The following is a 22,774-nucleotide window of genomic DNA, read 5'->3' as shown; positions in this document are numbered from 1 at the left end:
TGGATGCGGCGATGCTAGACGACAAAAGGAGCAGGAGTTGAAAACCTGTGTGAATAAGAGAAACAAGGTGGCATCGGTCGGAGACACGAGACTACGGATCCAGCTTGTCCCAGTCTTTGCGTATGACCTGCATCGCCTGCTTCCCTTTCGGCGCTTGCTGAGCTTTGTCTTTGAAACGGACAAGCAGGATTGCCCGCACATGTAAGCGACAGGTCGCACAGTCGCTGTTACAGAACGAAGAGGCGCATCGCCCTTGTCTCCGCTGCTATAGGAACAGTTCGGCGATTCTGCAATAAATCGGAATGATTTAATACGGACAGCGTGCGGCAGGGTCTACAGGTAAAGGGAGGCAAATGCATGGAGGCAACGATTACCACGCCTTGATGATACTAGGGAGCATTGTTTTTATATATTTTTTGCACGGCACATATGTTCTTGATTTTTTGGCATTGCGTCCGCGTCATTCTGAATGGAGTAATAGAGGATCCAACTGCACACCAGCAACACTCAACGTCCCACCACTGTGCAATGAATGGACCACTACGTTTACCAAGCACCCATTGTATAGATCCATGCGATCGTCTCCGACCCGCCAGCACCCATACTCGGAGGATTTATTTGGGGAACTGCCTACATGCTAGGCTTAACGTCGCACACCCAGCGCCGGGCGCCAACACCCCAACACCATTATCCTGGCGTTCCGTAAGGCTCTCTGGCCAGCTGTGGTGACCGCCTAAATTTTTGGGGCGTCTCACATGCTACCTGGAGTCTGGAGTTGCGAATGTTCCTTGTAGTAGTGTCCTCTGCTGAGCACCAGCTTGAACTGTGCGCCTGTGTGTGGTGATTATATGGGTATAACATTCGTGCAATTGCTTGGTAAGTCGCCCAACTTCCTTTGATAAATCGCTGCTCTAGTCGCATATTTAGGACAGCAGCCAGTCTGTAGCGTGCTCGTCACTACGCTTTGGTATATTACAAGTGAAGAAATGATCGCCCAGCCTCCATCGTTACCAACAGCCTTGTACGATGCTTGATCCAGGAGTAAATCTGCTACAGTGATCTTCGTTGCCTACTCGTCTCCCATAAAGGCCATTTAAAGTCTGTTTGCCGGCTGAAACAGGCGTCGTATCGAGCTGCCTCGTGTTGCTTGTTTAATACTATATTTCGTGCCGAGACTGCATCAAAACCTCGTGGATACTCTATATATATGACATGTTGCAGAAGGTGCCGGGCCGTTTGGAAACTTTTAAAGAGCGCGGGCTTGGTATTAATATGCGGGTTCATGTGCAAATAGGAAATGCTATGCTCTCTGATGCGAACAGGAAAACCACGCCCACACATTCTCATAGTCCCTGAGTGCTGCAGCGTTCTTAGATAAAATCCACCGTCGAGGACAACCGCAAAGCGTCTTCGCACCCGATACTTGTTTCGATGTTATCACAATTTGCCTTTCATATATTCTATGCGGCCGGACGAGGAATGAAAATAAAATAGGATAGTGCCATACACGAGCAGACCGCATGCCCGTTGGGGCTTCATTCACATCCCGTTTCTTTCCATTCTCATCCGGTCCTTGCCACATATTTCCCATTTCCGGAGCCCACTGAAGAACAATGAAAGTCCTGCTAGTTTCCGAGCCTCAATGTTGGGACTGGCGCGTGTTTGTTGCCTATTTGGGTTGTCTTGTTCGGTTCTCGGATATCATGCGGTAAACCCAAGGTCAAGTCAAGGGTAAATGGCGAGTTATGATGAAGCGGCGCCACAGAAAAGAGACACATTGCCGCGTTCGGGCGGACATACGGCTAAGGTGGACTCCTCCAAGGTTCGCCCTTCTAGAACATTACTCTGTTTTACCATTCCTCCATCGTCTCATTTGCGGGTTGGTGGCCGCTATCGCACGCACGTAATATTGCGGAAGTGGACCCCTTTTCTCATTTGGCTAGCCCTCGACTCCAAACGGATCTTGCAAGTTAGTCCCAACAGACCTCCGTCCGTCCAGACAACAATACTCTGTAGAATAGCTTTGGTTTCTGGAAGACTTGAATGACCGCAGAAGCCCAAGCCTGTCGCTAGATTTCTATTCGGACGAAGAAGGTATTTAGATGTTTATTTCGCTGAACCTCCGGAAGCCTCGTTGGTTACAGGTTTTGCAGGTATCAGAGGACTTACCCGAATTTCCGAACGGACGTTGAACCTGGTGTTGCATTGTTTATTGTCTTGACAGCCACTCCAACAAGTGGAGAAGAGGATTAGGCAGTGAGGAGACGTGAAAGTAAGCGTGAGATCTCGGACCTCCAGAGTTGCGCAAATCTATTCGCTAGAAAAGGAGAGGATTATGCAAATCGTATGTCCAGGGTAAATTCGACCAACAGACGTCTTCAATTCTCTTTGCTTCTGCGGCCAGGTACGGCATGCAAACGTCGTACAGATGTGGCACAGCGAGGGCCGGGGTCGCAACGACGGCCAGGCCAAACTCTAAACCGTGAGCGCCTGTGATGTGCACCTGGTCGGTGAGCAGAGCACGGTCACTGGCTCTTTGGGCTGCCGTATTGTTCGGCGCGTATGTGCAGCGACGCCGGGCCCTAGAGTCATGAATCCGACAGTCCACTTTCGTTGGCAGAGGCTGTCGTTGTTGATATAAGAAGCAATAGCAGTGCAGTGGCATGTCTGCTGTGGATTTCCATGTCAACAGCTAACTGCCAACGGAGACGCACCCTTGCGACTTCTTTGAGTGTGCGCTGCAAGGTGGCGTATATGCCTCCACCCCAGCAGGCGATCCCTGGTGTTTGTCTTCCTCCGTCTTTCTTCTCGGAACTCTTTAGTCGTTTTCTGGTTGCAACTTGCCATTTCCCCTTCACCCATAGGCCCAGTTGCGACCCCATACTGAATCAGGCCAAACGCCAGGAGCAAAAGCGGGTTGGGTTGGATTGCATGAAGGGGAAGCTAAACCCTTCGGGGGTACACCCCAACTCTTGTAAGTACTGTCGAGTCGCACCGGGTGTAATTCGTACAGCAAGGGGCCCAGTCGTCAGACACTTCCTGGCTCCTGGCTTTTCTTTTAGCGGGAGAGTCGAGCTGGCGAAGTGGTTAGGGGGGTGATACCTTGTAATCGATACACCTCCATCTCGTATGATGTACTTCGTACAAACAAATACGACGGGAGTGGGGAAGATGGCGTGTGCAAATTGTGTGCGGTTGGTTTTTTCGAGATGCGAATGGAGTTGTTGTCTGTTGTATTTTGTTGAAAAAGCGCTGCCGATCAGGCCAAGCTGCTAACGCAGAAGGCATGCACATTCTCAGTATTAGGCAAGAGACAGGTCACTAGACTTTGTTTTCCCTGTCGGGGAGAAGGAAGGCAGAGGAAAACAGCAGCCGACAAAGGAGGAGCGAATGAGCCAGTCGCTGGGCCTTCCCAGCGATTGGACTAGGGCGACTTGTTTGTCGACGAAAAGTGGAGAACGCGCTTCTCGCAGCCAACAAAAGCACAACGGGGCTAGTGCGACGGACAACGAACTGCGGACTAACCAGTGCAGACGAGATGGAACACGAACGAATCCCCAAACGTTAATTTTGAAGGACACGACCGCTAAAGGGACCATGTACCGATACAAAATGAGCAACATGTGGCGCAATGAACATGTGTAGAGAGATGTGGCCCAGGTTCATAAGACACAAATAGAGCTGCGGCTGCAAGAGCAAACCCAGGGCCAACGCAACTGCTTCATTGGGTATGAGGGAGATCTGCCGTTGGATAGGGGGGGTGCTTGTGCTCTTTCCGTTCCTGCACTGGGTTCACACAAAAAGGAACGAGTGCGGGGTTCGCTCCTTTGTGGCTTCTCCTTTTTCCAGTCTCTTGCCTTGCCATCTCCACTTGAAAATAACGTCCCCATCCATAAATCAAAGAATAAGAGAAGCACATTGTGACCTGCAAATAGCCCACAGGTTTGTACGACAGGAACGCTAGACCCTTTGTTTGTCCGGGTGCCTCGCATCGTCCTCGTCATTCGTGACAAAGACCCTTTCAGGTACGCGATGTGGTAGTGGGTGAAGGTTAGAAAGAGGGGGCTGCAGAACGTAAGCAAGCGAAATCACAGTATTTTTCCGTGCTGGCGGGAAGAAGCGCCGAAGGAAAAATGCGACCCCTGTCAACATGAGAAGAGAATACCGTCGTGAGCAACCCCATACATGTGTGTTGTAATGGATGTGAGGTATTAATGGAGTAGAATCTGTGAGGCATACGGCCTCCATGGCGAAAGTTGCGCATTCATGCGCGGCCTTCGTTTTGCCGTTCATTGATATATAGTCAAGTCTGTCGGTCGTGGTTGTCTTTGGTCGGTGGGGTTTCGCAAGTTGGGAAAGTGCGATGAATGGTGCTGGTGCGCATCTGCTTGTTTTGTGAACAAGAAAGAAGACGCAACTGCACAGTCTCACGGTCTCGACTCAGTTGCAGGGAAAGTGCGACCGCCAACCCTTCGCCATCATGCAGTGTAAAATTATGCAAATACTTGTTCTGTGCAGCCCCTGCCGAGCAACGCACCTGCCCAAGGCGGTACACATAAGGCGTAAACATCCTCGCCAACAACCATCGCCATCTTTGTCTCCCACCCCTCACTCCATAACAAACACAACGTGTGATGGCCACCAGCAACGTCAGTGCTCGCGTCTGCCCCTCTTCTCTCACTAGCACACGGCCGCAGTTCCCGCAGTCACCGGGTGCCCAGCAACATTGTTCGATACAAGCAACCATAGTCAAGGGTAAGCCCAGCGGCAGCGCCAATCCAGACGGGAGGGTGGGACGAGGACGCCGAAACGACGTCGGGCGGACGGAATCGCCAATCCATCCCAAAGCGGTTGTGTCGTGACCACGAACGCGCCAGGCGCTTGTCACGGTACATGTTGTTGCATTCAGTGCCCGCCCTAGCGTCTGGTAAGATACGCCTGTAGCACACGACGAGCCAACAGCGGGCATGAGTGCGACGTGACAGCATCCAAGCAACCATGCGAAGCAAGACGAAAACAATCAGGAGTAACAGAACAACAACGAGGCGACAAAAATAGGACAAAGACTACGAATTGACGACGTACTTACCCCAGTCCTCCAACCACAGATTATGGAGGTTCGAACGCAGGTCGGTCTAAACACACCTCCAGAAACGCTTCATCATTTCCGTGGCTTGGCCTGGCTCACCTGCCGTGTAAGTCGAAAGTACTCATACATTATCCTCCCAACCTCGTCTCCCTTCCGTCCATCCAGCTTCTGTGGTCCTCCGCACTTGTGCCTGTGTGAGCTTAGGGCTGCAACTCCCGACATCCTTCTCTCCCCCCCGTTTTGCCCTTTTTGCCCCCCCCCCCCCCCTTCTCCCCCCCTTTTCTTTCCCCTACTCCGCCTTGTCCTTTTCCTCGTCTCCCAGGTGGCTGTTTGTGCCCTCTTCCTCGTCCCCGCGCCATCTGCATCCTCCACTTCCGTGGTCCTCTGATAGTGCAGGCTATATGGCTGGCGCAAACATGGTTACTTGGAGATGAATTTTGCACTAAGAACAAGCACTGTTCCACACATACGCTACAAGTGGGTGCCGTAATGCTAGCGATAGCTCCCCGGTCCTCACTGATCGTCCGGTCGCAGTCCAGTCCATTCGCATGTCCGTTTCTCCCGCTGACCAGCCCAGCAGTTCGTGGCCTCGACTTAATAACGGCTTCCTGCCCCGTCTCCGCCATGCTGGTAGCTTTCCCTTCTTCTCCTTCTTCCCTCCCTCTTCTTTCTTGAACCTCTTCTTTTCCCACATCTCTTTCTCCAGCCCTCTCCCGGTCCCTGGTCTTGACAAGGCTGCACGTCTAATTACCCCACCATACACCTCTCTCTCCCTCACTTCTCCCACTCTTGCTGTGCTGCCCTCGTGCTTCACCAGCAACAACACGGTATGTTCTTTACCCTACGGTACGCCCGTCGAAATACGCAGCTCGTCGAACTCCCGAACAGCCGCCTTTGACCTCTGAGGCCGGACCCCAGTTGCGCCGATTTGATCTTTGGAGTGTGTGCTGACTAGTATTTTTTTTTGTCTTTACTTCACCTGCAGCTCCTACAGCTTGCTTCGATTTCGGCACGTCTCGAGTCACCTATTCTTGGAATCAGCTTGTCCCGGCCTTCCCTAGGTGGCACTAGCTCAAAGCGTGACTCTGGCAAAGCCTCTCCAACGTGTTGCAACATTATAGAAGACGAGCAAACTTGCGGCTCCAGACCTCATTCTTTTACATCTCCCCTTTTGTCACTCACGATGACTTCGTCACCGCCCAAGGCCCCTGTTGTGGCTGAGGCCCATGAGGTCGATACATTTCGTAAGTTTTGCTTGCCTCGGTTACGTCTGGGAAGAAGTGCGGTAGCACAGAACTTGTTGAGCCAGTTAGGCCAACCTGAAAGCGCCATAGACACTAACTCAACTTTTTAAAATCACAGACCCACCGGAGAAGATGCTGGCCAGTATGTTGCACCCTGAAAGCCCAATTGAGTCCATTCTCGGAACCAGGCTGCGCTGTTGTGTTGCTCTGCCTCTGCAGCTCGGACCCGGGCAGCTCTGTGCCGAATTTGAGCACGATCGAGAGCCCCCGGTTGCGCTCAGAGGCAGGTGCGCAAAGCGATTCACCGTTTCGATTGACCTAGGCGTTGCGAATGGCGAAAGCTGCAAAACAATGAAGAAAGTAATATATTTAAAATGCAAGCTAACTGGTGGAACCGCAGAGCATCCGTCAAAGCCACATCTCGCCAGTGAGTCGTCCTATCCGTTTGCCCTGCCCCTTGTTCGCTCCTCACTCCGACACGGTTCTGCATTGGCGCGTCGTATCCCCTTGTCTGCGCTTATCGGACAGGCAATTGCGTTCGGCGCCACCATGCCCTCCAAACCGCTTTTGTTGGGCGCTAACTGACTGGCAAAGACATCCAGGAGTACGAGAAACTCTACGAGGAGTCCATCAAGGAGCCGGAAAAGTTCTGGGGCCGCCAAGCACGCGAGCTGCTCACTTGGCAGCGTGATTTCCAGACGGTCAAGAGCGGTTCTTTGGACAACGGCGACTGCGCCTGGTTCCTTGAGGGCCAGCTTAACGCCTCCTACAACTGCGTGGATCGCCATGCTTTCAAGGACCCTAACCGGGTCGCTATCATCTACGAGGCCGATGAGCCCAACGACGGCCGTAGCTTGACCTACGGCGAGCTGCTGCGCGAGGTGTGCAAGACCGCCTACGTGCTGAAGAAGATGGGCGTCAAGAAGGGCGATTCGGTTGCCATCTACTTGCCCATGATTCCGGAGGCTCTGATTGCCTTCCTAGCCATCACCCGTATTGGTGCGATCCACTCCGTTGTCTTCGCCGGTTTCTCATCCGATTCCCTGCGCGACCGTGTTATCGATGCCGAGAGCAAGGTTGTCATCACCTCTGATGAGGGCAAGCGCGGTGGCAAGCTCATTGGCACCAAGAAGATCGTCGACGATGCGCTGAAGCAGTGCCCCGACGTCCGCCATGTTCTCGTCTACAAGCGCACCGGCGCTGACGTGCCCTTCACCAAGGGCCGCGACCTGTGGTGGCACGAGGAGGTCGAGAAGTGGCCCTCGTACATTGCTCCCGAGCCCATGAACTCGGAGGACCCTCTGTTCCTTCTGTACACGTCCGGCTCGACCGGCAAGCCCAAGGGCGTCATGCACACCACGGGTGGCTACCTTGTTGGTGCTGCTGCCACCGGCAAGTACGTCTTCGACATCCACGAGGGCGACCGCTACTTCTGCGGTGGTGACGTGGGCTGGATTACCGGTCACACGTATGTCGTCTATGCGCCTCTTCTGCTCGGCGTTTCTACTGTCGTATTCGAGGGCACACCCGCCTACCCCAACTTCTCGCGCTACTGGGACATCATCGAGAAACACCAAGTCACTCAGTTCTACGTCGCGCCCACAGCGCTGCGACTGCTGAAGCGCGCTGGTGACCAGTACGTCAAGCATAATATGAAGCACCTGCGTGTGCTCGGCTCCGTGGGTGAGCCCATTGCCGCTGAGGTCTGGAAGTGGTACTTTGAGACCGTCGGCAAGGAGGAGGCCCAGGTTGTTGACGTATGTTATTTTATTCACTTTTGTCCTGTCATTCAGTTGTTGCTCTTCCACATAATACTAACCACCGCAGACCTACTGGCAAACCGAGACCGGCTCCAACGTTATCACCCCCCTTGCTGGTGTGACCCCCACCAAGCCCGGTTCAGCGTCCCTGCCGTTCTTCGGCATCGAGCCTGCCATTATCGACCCCGTCAGCGGCGCCGAGATTACGGGTAACGATGTTGAAGGTGTTCTTGCTTTCAAGCAGCCATGGCCGAGCATGGCCCGCACCGTCTGGGGCTCGCACAAGCGCTATCTCGACACCTACCTGAACGTCTACAAGGGCTACTACTTCACGGGTGACGGTGCAGGCCGTGACCACGAGGGCTTCTACTGGATCCGGGGCCGTGTTGACGATGTCGTCAACGTTAGCGGTCACCGCCTATCGACGGCTGAGATTGAGGCTGCCCTCATTGAGCACCCGGCTGTGGCCGAGTCGGCTGTCGTCGGCGTGCACGATGAGCTGACGGGCCAGGCCGTCAACGCCTTTGTGGCTATCAAAGACGGCAATGAGATCAACGACGCCCTGCGAAAGGAGCTAATCCTGCAGGTGCGCAAGAGCATCGGTCCCTTCGCGGCACCCAAGGCCGTCTTCATCGTTCCCGATCTGCCAAAGACCCGCTCGGGCAAGATCATGCGGCGTATTCTGCGCAAGATTCTGGCCGGTGAGGAGGACCAACTCGGTGACATCACTACGGTACGTTTTCCCCATCTCCCCCGTCTCCGTCTCGTATTTGGTGCCATGTTTGTCAAGCCGTAACTAACTCTCGTTAGCTGTCCGACCCGACCGTTGTCGAGAAGATTATCGCTGTCGCGCACGACGCCAAGAAGAAATAAGTGTCGAAAATGACAAATCCAAAAGAAAAGAAAAGAAAATACGTACGAGATCAAAATGATGAGAGGGTTGGTTTAGTTTAGTCTCTTTCATGCCATGATGTTTCCTAACCACGTTCCGCTTGACATTGCTGCTTTTCTTCTTGTTTGAGATGCCCTGTCTCTTTGTTTCTTACTTTTGAGGCCGGCGAGGTGGATGCTATACCACACAACAACGATTTGTTTGAGAACGTATATAGGACCATGAAAATGAAAATATATACAGTTTGATGCCATCTCACGGGTACGCGATGAACGAGAGTGTGCGTGCGTCGTACAACGCTGAGATTCCTAATACAGCCTGTTGGACATTTCGGCTGTGTTTTTGGCCGTGCTTGGCCCGCCTCTCTGGGTCGGCATTTTATCCGTGCAACGCACAGCACAGGCTGAGATGTTAGGAGGGAGTACTCTGTCTCGTCTGTTTTACTCTGTATTTCTACGGAGTAAAGGTGTGGAGGCCAAACGAAGAAAAGCAACCCTGTTGAAACGTCGCACATGCAGGTGTGGCTCAGGCCCCGGCCCAGAAAAGTCGACCTGGTAATTGGTGATTGTAACTGTGACAGATGACGGTGACAGCAATCCTCTTGACAAGAAGGACGCGCAATGCTGCCCTGGGCTGACTTGCCCCTTCATCTTGGCAGGCGGTGCGATTGTACGGACGGACGGAGTAATACCCCTTGACCTCGTACCTCTTCTCTTGAACGCCTGCACTCTTCAACATACAGCCACAGATGGGTACTAGCTCGTATTGGCCACTATTTCGAGTAGCAAGTTGCTCCACCCCGCTACTGGACGGTCCACACGCCAATACGGTACCAACCCCGTATTACACATCATCCCACGGCTTGTTGCCTTCTCACTTGGACACGAATCTCGAAAACAAAAGAGGCAAAAGTATGTCGTACTCGTAGTCAAGCATAAAAATATGGTTAAAAAGCAAGACATGAACGCTCCAGGAAAGCCGGAACGGCGTTTGGTGAGAAGTGTCCCGCCGCAAGAGGTACAAGTGTCACGAAACAGGGATTTTGCAAAAGGTGAGATGAAGGAGGCCGCACCGAGAAAAGCGAAAAGCAGGATTCGGCCGCATCGTCCGGCCAATCTCTTTTTTGCTGCAGCATCCCTCGCAAATCCTTTGGGCCTCTCGCTTCGTTGCTGGTAAGAGCAGCAGGAGAGGCCGAAGGAGACACTGACAAATCCTCTGCATGTCTCTGCAGAAACGTGTGGCTCAAAGGGAAAAGAGAAGAAGAAGAAGAGAAGAAAAAAAGAAAAAAAGAAAAAGAACAAAAAGAACAAAAAAAGAACAGAAAAAAAGTCATCCCGTGTTCCGAACGCTCCTGCTTGGTTGTAGTTGGTGTATCTGGTCCCTCCTCCACCGCACCTTCCATGCCTCGTTTGTCTCCCGCCGCCCTGGCTCTTTCCTGCCCCGTCTCCGTTTCTTTGTCTCGGCCGCAACTTCTCTGTTGGTTGCGATCGTGAAAAAGAGAGGGCAAGCAAAAATAGGAAAGGACTTGGAGAGGACGGAAAGAAGCGTCGGGCGTTCCTTCTCAACTTCGCAGTTGCCCCATGACGCCGTCCCATTCACACGCATTCCATCCCTAGTCGAAAGGACGGCCACGCCCAGCCCGCCAAGCAACCTAGCGCTTCGTTTTGTGGTCTGCATCACCTCCCAGCCTCACAGCCCATCCCCCTCACGTTTCGACCTCAGTTTCTCGTCCGCGACGCCCGGCGCCTGGCCCTTTTTCTATTCCCACGCAGCCTCTTTTTTCCTTTTCCGCTGCGTCTATCGTCTTTCGTTCTTTTCTCGTTCGCCGTCCCCCGATGCCAAGGCCCGTTCCACGTCACCTCCACCTCTCGACATCGCCTCCCTCCCTCTCCGAGGCTTCTTTCTTTCTTCAACTGCCGTACCGTCAGCTCGCTGTGATTCCTGTTGCTTGCTTGCCCTTTTCGGTTTGCATCTTATACTATCTTACAATACGCGTCTTTGTGGCCATCTCGCTCAGCCACACTCTTCCCACAGACTATACACCGTGCGACGAAAGACACCAGAGTCTTTGTTTATATAACCCTTCATCGCGTCCCAGATTCGCGCCACGTTGTCTCGCATTCCTTGGTGTTCTCGCTTTCTACTGCAAATCTGCTTACCATCGACGACTCGGCTAACACATGGTCAACACACCACCTTGGTAACTGGAACCGACGGCGCAGCGCTGCTCCCTTACTTCGCTCCAAACTATGCGGAACTCATGGCGGCCACGTCCAGGCGGCTCCCGGGGCGCCTCTTCCGGCCCCCAACGACACTTCGTCTCACTCAAATCCACGTGCCCCGTCTCGCTCTCCCGGCCGCTCGCCTTTCTCCTTACGACCCTCCTCGCCCTCAGCTGCCTCATTTCTGGCGTTCATGCTGACTCTCGACCGCGAAATCCCTTGCGCACAATCGCCCGCGTCGAAGACGCCGTCCTGCATGCACCATCACACCGAGTGCACGCGCTCTCGCATTTCCAAATCTCCCTGACGCTGCACCAGGAAGACTCTGGCCGCCGCCTGCCGGTCCGCCTCCGCCTTGAGCCGAACCACAACATCCTCGCCGACGATGCCGCCATCCATCACATGAATGCCGACGGCACCATTGTCGTTGAGAAGATCAACCGCCTCGACCACCGCGTCTTCATGGGCCACGCCTTTGTGCAGACCGGCCACGGCCTTGTTGACGGCAACATCAACGACAACCACTGGATCAATGCCGGCTACGCCAGCGTCTACATCCATGCCGACGGCGATCGTCCCATCTTCGAGGGCGCCTTCCATCTAGCCGGCGACCACCACCACATCCAAACCAACCGCAACTTCCTCCACACACGCGTTGCTGGCGATCCAGTCATTGGGTATGAGACCGACGAGTTCATGGTGGTGTGGCGCGACTCGGATATTCTGCCGGATGCAGCCATGCTCGACGTGGAGCTGCGGCGCCGGTTGATGCAGCGGGGCCTGGACTTGACGCCCGTCGGGAACGACACGATTGACGGCAGAAGCCTCTTCGCTCCAGGGTGTGTCTCGGACGGCCTGGCATTCAACCAGGACGCCTTGCACCCGATCTACTCTGGCATGGACATTGATCGCTACACGGATATTGTCAAACGCGAGTCCGGCTCGGTGGCGTCCGCGTCCAGTGGCAGGTGGCTGTTTGGCCGCCAAATTGATGGCACGGGTGGCACAGGCGGCAACGCCGGAGGCATCAACCTAGCATCGACCATTGGCAATCCGTCGGGCTGCCCGACAGCCCGGAAAGTGGCCCTCATGGGCATTGCCGCCGACTGCAACTACTGGAACCTCTTGCGGGACAACACGACGGACAACATTGTTGCCCAGGTGAACGCGGCGTCACGCGTGTACGAGAACACCTTTAACATTTCACTGGGCATCCAGCATCTTCTCATCCAAAACAACAGCTGTCCGAGCGATGCGTCGACCACCGCCACGCCGTGGAACGCGGCCTGCGGCCTTTCCATTACAGACCGGCTGAACCTCTTTTCCAAGTGGCGCGGCGAGTCCGCCAACGACAACAACGCCTTTTGGATGCTCCTGAGTACGTGTGCCACCGATTCGGCCGTCGGCCTCGCCTGGCTGGGACAGCTGTGCGTGCCGGGCTCGCAGTCGAGCGGGTCCCAGACCATCGCTGCCACCAACGTCGTCATTCGAACCTCGACGGAGTGGCAGGTCATGGCACATGAAATCGGCCACACATTCGGAGCCGTGCATGACTGCACCAGCCAAACATGCAGCGATGGCACCGCGACGAAGCAGCAGTGCTGCCCGCTCAGTGCCTCCAACTGCAACGCCAACGGCGCCTTCATTATGAACCCGAGCACGGGCATCGGCATCACACAGTTCTCGTCGTGCACACTGGGCAACATCTGCTCTGCCATGGGACGCAACAGTGTCAAGTCGTCGTGTCTGAGCAACAACAAAAACGTCGTCACCGTCACAGGAAGCGAATGCGGAAACGGCATTGTCGAAGCCGGCGAGGACTGCGACTGCGGCGGCGTCGAAGGCTGCGGCAGCAACAGCTGCTGCAACCCAACGACGTGCAAGTTCACTGCCAATGCGCTGTGCGATCCGTCCAACGATGAGTGCTGCACGCCAACGTGTCAGCTCGCAGGCAGCGGCACGGTCTGCCGCCCCAGCACGGGGTCATGTGATCCGGCCGAGACATGCTCGGGCACCAGCGCCGCATGTCCTTCTGATGTCACGTCGCCCGACGGCATGGCGTGTGGCGCTTCGGGCTCCGGGCTCACGTGCGCCTCGGGCCAATGCACATCGCGCAACTTGCAGTGCAAGACGCTCATGGGATCGCTGACGACGAGCAACGACACCTACGCGTGCAGTTCGCAGGGCTGCCAGCTGAGCTGCGCGTCGCCCGAGTTTGGCCCCAACACGTGCCTATCTATGAACCAGAACTTCCTCGACGGTACGCCGTGCCAGGGCGGTGGCCGTTGCAACAACGGCAACTGCGAGGGCGTGTCTCTTTCCAAGGAAATTGCGGAGCTGTACCGCAACAATCTCGCGATTTCGATCCCCGTTACGGTGGTCGTCGGTATTTTGGTGCTCCTGCTCTTCTCCACCTGTCTGTGCTCCATTGCAAAAGGGCGCCGTCGCCGCCGGCACATGCGCCAGCTCGCCCGCATGGGCATGCCGCCGCCGCCTGTGCAGCCGCGCTCTCCTGGGTGGTTCGGCCTGGGAGGCAAGCGGCTGTCGAAGAACACCAATGCCGGTCCAGCAGGTCCAGCGGGTCCAGCGGGTCCTCCGGGTCCTGGCGCGACCGGTGCCGGCGTCTACGGTACATACCGTGGCTACGCTGTCGGTGGCGCGCCCGGTGCCACAAACGTGGCTCAGAACGTGCCGCCCGCCGATGGTGCTCCCCGCTCACGCTGGGCGTTCTGGCGCTCCAGCAACACGGGCGACAACACGAACAAAAACACAAGCGCAGAATCCGTCAACGTCGCCCAAGTCCCGCCAGCACAGCCGCGAAGCTTCCACGACGATGGAAGCAACTGGCCAACACCAAGTGGCAATCTGCCACCGTCGGTGGGTCCGTGGAGAACGAGCGGCTACGGCGGGGGCCCAGGCGGCCCGGGTGCACAAGGACCACCACTGCCACCGGCCTACGACGTGCGGCCACAGCCGCAACAGGCTCCGCCACAATGGACTACACAGTCTTTCCAGGCTCCTCGGTATGCTTGATCCGAGATGACCAAGAGCGCGTTTTCCAGCTCCTTTTGTACTTTTGTAGCGTTATTGCGGCTGGTACTATTTTGTTTTTGAATGAGTTATGCTGGTTTCATGGGCATTATTGCATGGGTTTCGGGATTCGGCTTTGCATCTTTTCCATCTCAACTACCTCTACCTCTCTGGCGCATATACAAAGAATGGTGGGACACACACCCCATATATAATAGATTAGCTAGGAGGAGTACGTTTACATATCTGGTCATATTCTGGTTCTGGTACATAGCAACGAAATTAATCTGGCATTAATCATGACATGAAAACAAAATGGCATAATGGTTCCCTCATAGACAAGGCAACTATGTGAGGAGGAGTACTGCTACCCCATTCATAAAAGCAAAGTGGCGGCACTAGATCGATCTATCGATGGCCCAAAGGCCCAAGTCATGTCCTCCTCTTGCATCGGGTATCAAACTGAAACTGAAAACTGAAAACTGAAAACTGAAAACTGAAAATGGACGCGTAATAAAACGGTGAATGTACGAAAGCAACAGGCTGTGGGCCACCCCGGCATTTACTGCCTGGACGTCCTGCTACGACCGGATCGACTGCTGCCGCCGTCCTTGCCATAGCCGGCCCTCTGCTGCTTGGCCGTGCCGGTTGGGTCGTGTTGGCCGTGGGACGACGAGCCGGCCGCTACCGACGACGGCGACAGCATCGTGTCGGTGTCGTAGCCGCACATGATGTGCATAAATGTCATGCGCACCGCGGGGATGGACTGCAGGCGAGAGGCGGTCGTTTGTAAGCCAGTGTTCAACCCAAGGAAGGGGAAGGACAGGGTTTTGGCGGACGGATGGACTCACATCGTTCAAGCTCAGGGCGTACATCATGAGCAGCTCCGGGCTGTCCAGCACCGTCGTGGCATGCCGGCGGCGCTCGAGCTGGGCAAAATTGTCGAGCGGCGCCTCTTCTGGCCGCAGCTGGGGCCCGGGCGACGGCGGGCGCACAAAGTTGGGCGACATGTGGTGGACGGGGCCGGCACCGGGGGGCCTGCGGTCGGCGGCACGCAAGCTCGCCAGGCGGTCTTCGTAGTAGGGCTCGTTGCGACGCGTCAACTCGTACCTAGGGATGTTAGCGGTGTGTGTGCTCAAACGCAACACGACTGTACGGAAGCACGGTACGGGGAGAAGGGGGGAGAGGCCATTGTTGCATACGGATCCTTGCCCCGGGCCTGGAGCTCTCGCATGTCGTCGGTGAACGGCTGTTCTGTCGGCGGCATGCGCATAATCGCGTACGACGCTGGCTGCCAATTGCGGTTACCCGGTGGCCGGGCATAGTGGCGTGGTGCAGACGAGCCAAAGGCATAGTAACTCGGCGTTGAAGGCACTCCAGGGCCGTTGCCGGTGCCGGGGGGTTGTCCCTGGCCACTGGGGCCGGCAGGATTCGGGAGCTGCAGCTGGTCTGGCGACGGCATGTGGAGTGTGGAGGTGACAAGCGGAGATGCGCAAGCGGATGGACTCGACGGTGTGTTTGATGACGGGATGGTGTGCGGCAAGAAGTGGGAGGTATTATGGTATTATATGAATTACGTGCAAAGGTGAGAAAGACAAAAGCAGCTCAGAAGTACGGCTTCGAGCTTATCCCGGTTTCGGACGGGAGGAACTCCAGCTCCTTCAAGAGGACAGCTCTTGCCTCGACGACCTGGACCTTTTCCGTTTCCGCTTGTTGTGTCTGTGCTTGTGTCCGTGTATTCTGTTCGGTGGCCTCAACAACTCTGTGACGAGGCACCGCCTTCTCTAAAATTAGAAAGGAAATAGCAGGCCCCTGCGTGGCTGTTTCCACGTCACACAAAGGCGGAACTGGAATATAAAGACTGTTGTGACCAAACAGCAAAGGACCGACGGAGCGCGTTCAAAAGCTGAGGCGCTCAATTGTGACTGCCGCCGCTTGAGGGTCCCTTCGTTTGAGGCGTGACACGTGTTTTGTTCTCGATGACGACAAAAGGTTGCGTTTTCCAAAGCAACCATGGATCCTAATATGTATTGTCACCTGGCGGCGTTCAACGGTTCCGGAGAGCACATTGGCTGTCCTTTGATCGTTGCGAGAAGAGAATCTCCCGAGGCTGTGCAAATGCTCTTGGCTTGAGCGACAGTCGAGAAAGAAAGGGTGCGTTTGTTTGTAGTCAGTATGGCGAGAGGTCAAGAGGGTTTGGCGTTGTATTTGAAGCAGAAGGACAGAAGCAGGCGATGACAGAGGGGGTCGTCAAGAAAGCCAGAACGGGAGACAACAGAGCATGACAAACGGGGATAATAAGACGTGCATAAAAGAGCGGAGAACAACATCATAGTACAATACAATGGGCGCCGCCTGCACTCCATTCGCTCTTGCCGTGGAGAGCAACAGGCCCCACCAGTAGCCTTCTCAAAAGAGGTGCAACTGTGGCGGGCCGCGCTAGCGCCGGCCCATGTGGCTTCCTGGCCAAAGGGAAGGAACGAAGCAAAGCGTACTCACTACGAGCCAGTACGACAGAAGGTTACTAATTAGCAAAGGTCCGTTTGCCTGTTTGGTGGCGAGTCTATGCCTGCAGCTTGGTTTGCGTTGCTTTCCCTCTTCCCCGGAGTCGGGTCGCAAAGGTGTGTCAGCTCCCTGGCCATATGGGGCTAAAAACAATACACGAGCAGGAAAGGAGTGATCCATGAGACAAGGTCATATAACGGACTTTAAAAGCGAATGACCTATGGCTGTATCCGGGGATGTCGTACCCATTGATATATCACATAAAAATCACCACATAATGACAAAGAGATAGTTAACGAGTAGAATCGAGTTTTGTATCCAGCACTGTTTTGCTCCAATCAACACCAGACAGAGTCGACAAGAAAATAAGAACAATAGAAAGCCCACCTCCGTAATCTCCTCGCCATGCACCAAACATGCCTTAATGGGTTCTTTGCTGACCCAAAACACCTCATCTTCTGCGTTGTATTTAGAATACGACAGCAACAGAGACAACCCGGCTACAAGACAAAGGAAAGAGACAAGAATGAATGCAAGTACAAGAACCAAAGACACCCAGAGACCGAGAGACCGAGAGACCGAGAAACCGAGAAACAAAACGCTGCCCGACAAAATGAGAAAGACACAAGATTAAACCAAGGATAGTTGGACTGAAGAAAGGCACTGCCTAGTTGTCTCCCTCGTCCAAGAAACCTGCCACCTTTTGTTGTATGCGGCGTGCTGTTGACAGGTTGGAAAAACGATATTGAGAGAAACAGAGAAAGAGTGCGTGCTGTAGGAACGCCTATGTGAAATGAACAGATTTTTTGTGCATGAAATAAGTGAAAAGACATATAAAAAATGCTGAGAAAGAGTATACCAAAGTGTGCAATGCCTGCAATGTGATCCACGAAAAAAGAGGACACGAGAAGGCGGGCCGAAAGTCCCCGACAAAAAGACAGAGCAAACAACACAAAGAAGAAAAAAAAGAAACGATTATCCCACCAGATGCTCCTTGGGTCGTCATGTCTTCGTCATGCTCCCGCATGTAAATAGTGTGAAGAATGTTGGGTTGTTGTTATGCTTTGTAAAAGGTACATCAAATGTATTGTAATTGTATCAGGATAGTGTACACGCCCCCAAGTCGAAGGGCTTGTTATTGTATGCGCTCGGTACCGTCTTTTGTTATTAATTCGCACGCAGATGTTGGCCAACCGGCTCTGACAGGCGCCCGGTATGCGATTCAGACTAAAGTGATACTCGACAACGCCGCGACTAGGCGTGCCGCCGCGCCTGCGGATTCGTCGCGCACACTGGTAGCGGCAGAGGGATAAATAGGGAGACGTCGTCAACCAGCGGGGTATAATGTTAGTCGCAGAAGATCGATCCGTTGTATTATGGAGGTCGTGATTTGGCTGGTAGGTAGGCGCTCCCAAATTGAGATTTATCAGCTTCACCTGAAGTTGATTACCGCCAACTGGATATGGTTAGCACGTCGTAAGCCGAGGAACAAAATAAACCAAAGACACTCGATAACAAACGCACCCGATTGTTGACGCCATACGCCAGTTTCTGTCCAGTCGCATCCCAGCACAGACAGTGTGTGTCCTCGTCATCGCCGTCGTTGTTCAGCCTCGGGCTGTGCCAGCCGGGGTGCGGTTCGCGTCGCCAGCTGGCCCGCGGAATTGCATGGTCGCCGACCTTCCAGATCAGAATCCGATCCGGCGTCGCACCCGCAATGAACGCACCGTCGGGCGTGAACGCGACTGCCATGACCGGCAGATCCATAGTCATGGAGCATTTTGGCTTGCTGTCGGGCAGGCGTGCGTTCCAGATGGTGATCGCACCGTCCTCGCCTCCCGAGGCGAGTAACCGTTCGTCATCAGGAGCGGTAGTGGACTGCAGGGGCTGCCATGCCAGTGATGTGATAAGGCCGATGTGCGCCGATATCGTGCGTCGTTCACCGTTCTCGTCCCAGAGGTCAATCACGCCTCGTTCGCTGGCTGTCGCGGCAATTCGAGATAGCGGGTCGTATTGGACAGTCGTGAAGCGTTCGTCCTTGCCCGTGTTGAAGGTCCGAGCTGGGACAATGCCATTCTCCGTCACGGAGAACGCAGCGAGAAGATCTCCACCGCAAACCAAAAAGCTGGTCTCGCTTGTCCAGGCCACATCAAGAGGATCGCCACTCAAGTCGTGGTCCTTGAGCAGGTACGACGACACGCCCGCGGCCAAAGCCGAGAACACAGTCACCAGGGTACCGCTGCCCTCGGGAGCGACGCCGAGGATGGACGTGCCGTTGGGATGCCACCGCAGCTTTATGACAGGCGGTTCGCGGACGTTGTACTGGTGCAGCAGCGTGCCATCGGGAGACCAAATGCCAACGCGGGATTTGCTGCCTGCCTCTGTGGCGAGTGCAATGGAGGTTCCGCTAGGATTCCAGGCCAAGGCTGTGACCGTGGAATGTTGTGCACCATCCTCGTCCACCAGGTCCTTGTACGACTTGTCCAACCCGTTCACGTGATCGGCCACGGGTTCGCCAGCACGCGAGATTGTCCAAATGCGGGCTAGCGCATCTGTTCCGGCAGCCGCCAAAACGGCTGGATTGGTTGGGTTCCACTCGCAATGCAGGACAATGGGGTTTTCGTGACCGGGCTGTTGCGACTCCATTAGGCTGTTGGAGTCCGCGACAAAATCGGGTGCCAGCCGCAAAAATGTCGTATCGGGTGCCAGCTCCTCGACTTTGTCGACTTGAGTGCCTTGCTCTGGACCATCCGTACGCGGTACGGGTGTTGATGCGGGTTCACGTTCCATTGGTGATGGATATGCATGCTGGTTTTCGTTCCCGTCAATGTCCATAGGTGTAGATTGCGCAGTATGCGCAGCGTCTGCGCTGGACACCGTTGCATCGTGGCCATTACTCAAGCGCTGCTTTTTGGCGGGTGATCCATTTTGCTGCGGCTGCTGCTTGGTGTCGATTTGGCGCTTTTTCGTGCCGTCCGCATCGTCGGCCGGTGGCGGTAATGCTGGGGCCGCTGGTAATGTGCTGTTGGGAGTGGAGTTGGCGGCGGAAGGTGTGATGTCGGTGGCGGTAGCGGATGTAGGCGGCGCGGGTGCACCGGCGACGGGAGCCGACGCGGTAGCAGAGGCAGGTCTGCCGTCGACCGTCGCGTCCCGGGGTTCCTCCTTGTGGAACGGTGGCGGTTGTGTGATGAGAGGCCCGAAGATCCCCTTAGGTTGGGCGGACGTTTCTGTCGCCTATAAATTGTGTGAGAAGGCACATATAGATCAAATGTGCAGGCAAGCGTCGAAGCGCTGTGAGTTGGATAAAAAGGCACATACCGAGACCAGCTGTTCTGAGTAGGATCTTTCAAGAGCCAAGAGATTCAGACCCTTGTTGACGACATTCACGAGCGCGCGGGTTCTGACATATGGCGCAAAGTCAAGCTCACGGTGCGGTGCCTGCACGTGCCATTCTTTTTGGAACTTGGCAGCAGTGTCGCGGAAGTCTGTCGTGGTTAGTTGTTGTGCGCAAAGGGGAACGAACGCAGCCACAGCCTGGCATGAAGCATGGCGGTGAGAGGTCCTTGATCACGGTCACAAAACAAGGTTAAGAGGCGCAGGTGGAGCGCGAGAGGGTTGTAGCATTCTAGTGCAAACGAGACGGTAGACGGGCAGACACAGGAGCAGGGCAGTGGGACGAGATGGAGGGACTGCAGGCAATGAGGTAAAGAAAAGTTACATACTTCCTTCAAGAAGGTACCTGTTCGGATTCGACCCGCGTTAGCATCTAGACCTCTGTTTGGGGGTCACAATCGTGAATGGAGATGTAGAAACAAGGACGCGAAGCGTGAGGGCAAGTGGCAAAAGCAAATTGGGGTGAGGTCCCAGGGGGGCTGCAGCGAGAGAGCGGAACACGCAAAGATCAACTCGCGTACGCGCAGCATGACAATCACAAAATCGAAGGTGCAAAGTCGGGCAAGTACAAGCTAGAACAACGCGAAAGGTGGATTGGGGTGGTGGACGAACCTCCAGACGAGGAAATTGAGTCGATCACTGTCCAGATACTCCTTCATGGTGGGCGACAGGGCTGGCGGACAGCCAGAAAAAGGAGATTGGAAAGTAACGATGGAGAGTGGCGAGCGGTGACAAAAAGCAGACGAGTGCCGAGACTAGAGAGCGTGAACGCGAGCCTCAAGAAGCGGAAGCCCAGCCGGCAGGTGGGCGGAGATAGCGGGCAAAGACACGCGGTCGTGGCGTGGGCGCAAGTTGTATGTTGTGGTGATCGGTGGTGGGTGCGACGGGTGATGCTGTACCAGTAGAATCCAAAAGGGGCTGAATGCAAGATCTGTCGCGGTCGGTTCGCGATGGCAAAGGTCCAGCCGGGGGGGCGTGGTGACGTGGAGCGGATGTCAAGGAGACGGTGACGCTGCAAAGGCGAACTTGGAGATGTGTTGGAGGGAGAGAAAAGACGGCGCAAAATGGTCCTGGCGTTCCAAAATAGAACGAATGAAAGAATTCGGATCTTGAAAGGGGGGGTGGCGCCGCAGGGGGTCAGAGAACAAAAAAAAATGAAGGGCGTGAAACGGCCACAACCGCGGGCAGATGCCAGCTGACGAAGTCGGACAGTTACAAAACAACGTTAAGAAATGATAATGGGGGGGACGGGGGGGTATGAAGACGAAAGAAGCTTGGATATGTTACGATGAGAGGGGAGTGCAGGAGAAGTTGAAGCTGGGCAAAGTGCGCGTGTCGTTGACGTGCACACGAAACAGTGGATAAGGGAAGGAAGGAAAGGGTGTCTTGGAACAGGAAAGAGCAGATACGATGGTATGGGGAAGAAGAGGAAGGAGAGATCAAAAATGGAAAGAGCGAAGAAGAAACGCAAAGGTGGAGGAGAATGGAAAGGTAAGAGCAATGGAGAAGCGAGCGCGCGAGAAAAAAAAACTAGCTGGAAAGCAAAGCCGCCTACGGGACGAGACTAGGAATAGAAAGCTACGGCGTGGGTGCTAGTCACTGCTGCAGATGGGCGGTATCCAGTAGCGGCGGCAGAGAGAATCAACATTCGATGCGTGGGACGGGACTGGGCTGGGTGACAAGAGGCTGTTTTAGGCGGCCAAGACAATGGGGTGTGGGCGCGCAAGAACACGGCGGTGCCTTCTCGGGCCTTGCGCGTGAGATGACAGGCCACAGGCCACGAAGGCAAGAGCGAACGGGTTGAAAAGAAACACGCAGTGGCAGAGACGGGATGGGGACAGGAGGAATGTGGCAGGAACGGCCAGCCAGGTGGTAATAATGAGGAAGGCACAAGAGAAACAGGGGATCTTCCACCTGGTAGGGACAGAGAATGAAAGAACAAGGATCTTTGGGAAAGAAGGGGGGCGTGTGGACGTGTGGACGTGTGGGTGTGGTGAGTTGGAACATTCTCCGGAGCCCGTCCACAGTTTGTGTTGGGTGGGGAGGGGGGGCCACGCAAGGGCCAGGGAATGCAGAAAAGGAAAGACCAGAAACGGCATGCGAAAGGGAAGGAGCAATCCAAACACACGCAACAGGGGCGCCAGGTCGCGGTGTGCAGCATCGACTTTCAATTTCGGTGGGGAATAATAATGTTCAGTCCAGCCCAGTCCCTGAGGTGCAGGCCACCCAGTCCGGCTCGTTCGCCGCAGGCCAGCAGACGAGGCCAGCCAGACGAGGCCAGGCTTTGGAGACTAGTGCCGGTGGTTTCTAATTGGCGCGTAGGAGTACTCTGAGTGCCCCCAGCGTAAGCTAGATCTACAAGTACTGCTACATTGAGATATGTGACAAAAACAAAGACAGTGGCAAGGCGACCAATTCCACGAGATTGGCAATGGCTTTATGATTCACGCTAAAACTCCAGACAAAAAGGCCCGCAGCGCTCCTCCTCCGTAGAAACGCGGCAGAAGGGCAGAATTGGCAACGATTGGTGAGAGGCTCCATTGGTCCTTGCTATTGGCATAGTGCAGTACGGAATAGCGCACCGAGGTGTGTTACAAAAGATCACGCGCTGATACCCCATAATCTCATGATACCATTTC

General features: G+C 54.9%; 5 protein-coding genes across 5 annotated transcripts; 2 read left to right on the top strand and 3 right to left on the bottom strand.

Moving 5' to 3' along the window:
- Positions 1-5,378: 5,378 nt before the first annotated feature.
- SPBR_03873 (uncharacterized protein) lies at positions 5,379-5,715 on the bottom strand (the record flags this gene model as incomplete). The annotated part of the gene is made up of 2 exons (XM_040762163.1): positions 5,379-5,486; positions 5,560-5,715. 2 exons carry the CDS (start codon positions 5,713-5,715, stop codon positions 5,379-5,381), a joined length of 264 nt encoding a protein of 87 aa, XP_040622740.1.
- Positions 5,716-6,272: 557 nt separating this feature from the next.
- On the top strand, positions 6,273-8,966 carry SPBR_03601 (acetyl-CoA synthetase; the record flags this gene model as incomplete). Its single annotated transcript, XM_040761891.1, has 5 exons — positions 6,273-6,333; positions 6,452-6,475; positions 6,928-8,090; positions 8,161-8,826; positions 8,904-8,966. The coding sequence occupies 5 exons, from the start codon at positions 6,273-6,275 to the stop codon at positions 8,964-8,966; spliced, it is 1,977 nt and encodes a 658-aa protein (XP_040622739.1).
- A 2,268-nt stretch (positions 8,967-11,234) lies between these two features.
- SPBR_03590 (ADAM family of metalloprotease ADM-B) lies at positions 11,235-14,240 on the top strand (the record flags this gene model as incomplete). The annotated part of the gene is made up of 1 exon (XM_040761880.1): positions 11,235-14,240. One exon carries the CDS (start codon positions 11,235-11,237, stop codon positions 14,238-14,240), a length of 3,006 nt encoding a protein of 1,001 aa, XP_040622738.1.
- A 559-nt stretch (positions 14,241-14,799) lies between these two features.
- Positions 14,800-15,699, bottom strand: SPBR_03821 (uncharacterized protein; the record flags this gene model as incomplete). The annotated part of the gene is made up of 3 exons (XM_040762111.1): positions 14,800-15,003; positions 15,089-15,347; positions 15,440-15,699. The coding sequence occupies 3 exons, from the start codon at positions 15,697-15,699 to the stop codon at positions 14,800-14,802; spliced, it is 723 nt and encodes a 240-aa protein (XP_040622737.1).
- A 2,475-nt stretch (positions 15,700-18,174) lies between these two features.
- Positions 18,175-20,794, bottom strand: SPBR_03606 (WD repeat protein; the record flags this gene model as incomplete). Its single annotated transcript, XM_040761896.1, has 5 exons — positions 18,175-18,198; positions 18,267-19,976; positions 20,061-20,227; positions 20,465-20,481; positions 20,748-20,794. 5 exons carry the CDS (start codon positions 20,792-20,794, stop codon positions 18,175-18,177), a joined length of 1,965 nt encoding a protein of 654 aa, XP_040622736.1.
- Positions 20,795-22,774: the final 1,980 nt, after the last annotated feature.

Source organism: Sporothrix brasiliensis, assembly GCF_000820605.1.
Source record: "Sporothrix brasiliensis 5110 chromosome Unknown Cont14, whole genome shotgun sequence".
In the NCBI taxonomy this organism is placed as follows: domain Eukaryota; kingdom Fungi; phylum Ascomycota; class Sordariomycetes; order Ophiostomatales; family Ophiostomataceae; genus Sporothrix; species Sporothrix brasiliensis.
The sequence above is the reverse complement of the archived record's forward strand: the minus strand, read 5'-3'. Positions and strand labels throughout refer to the sequence as shown.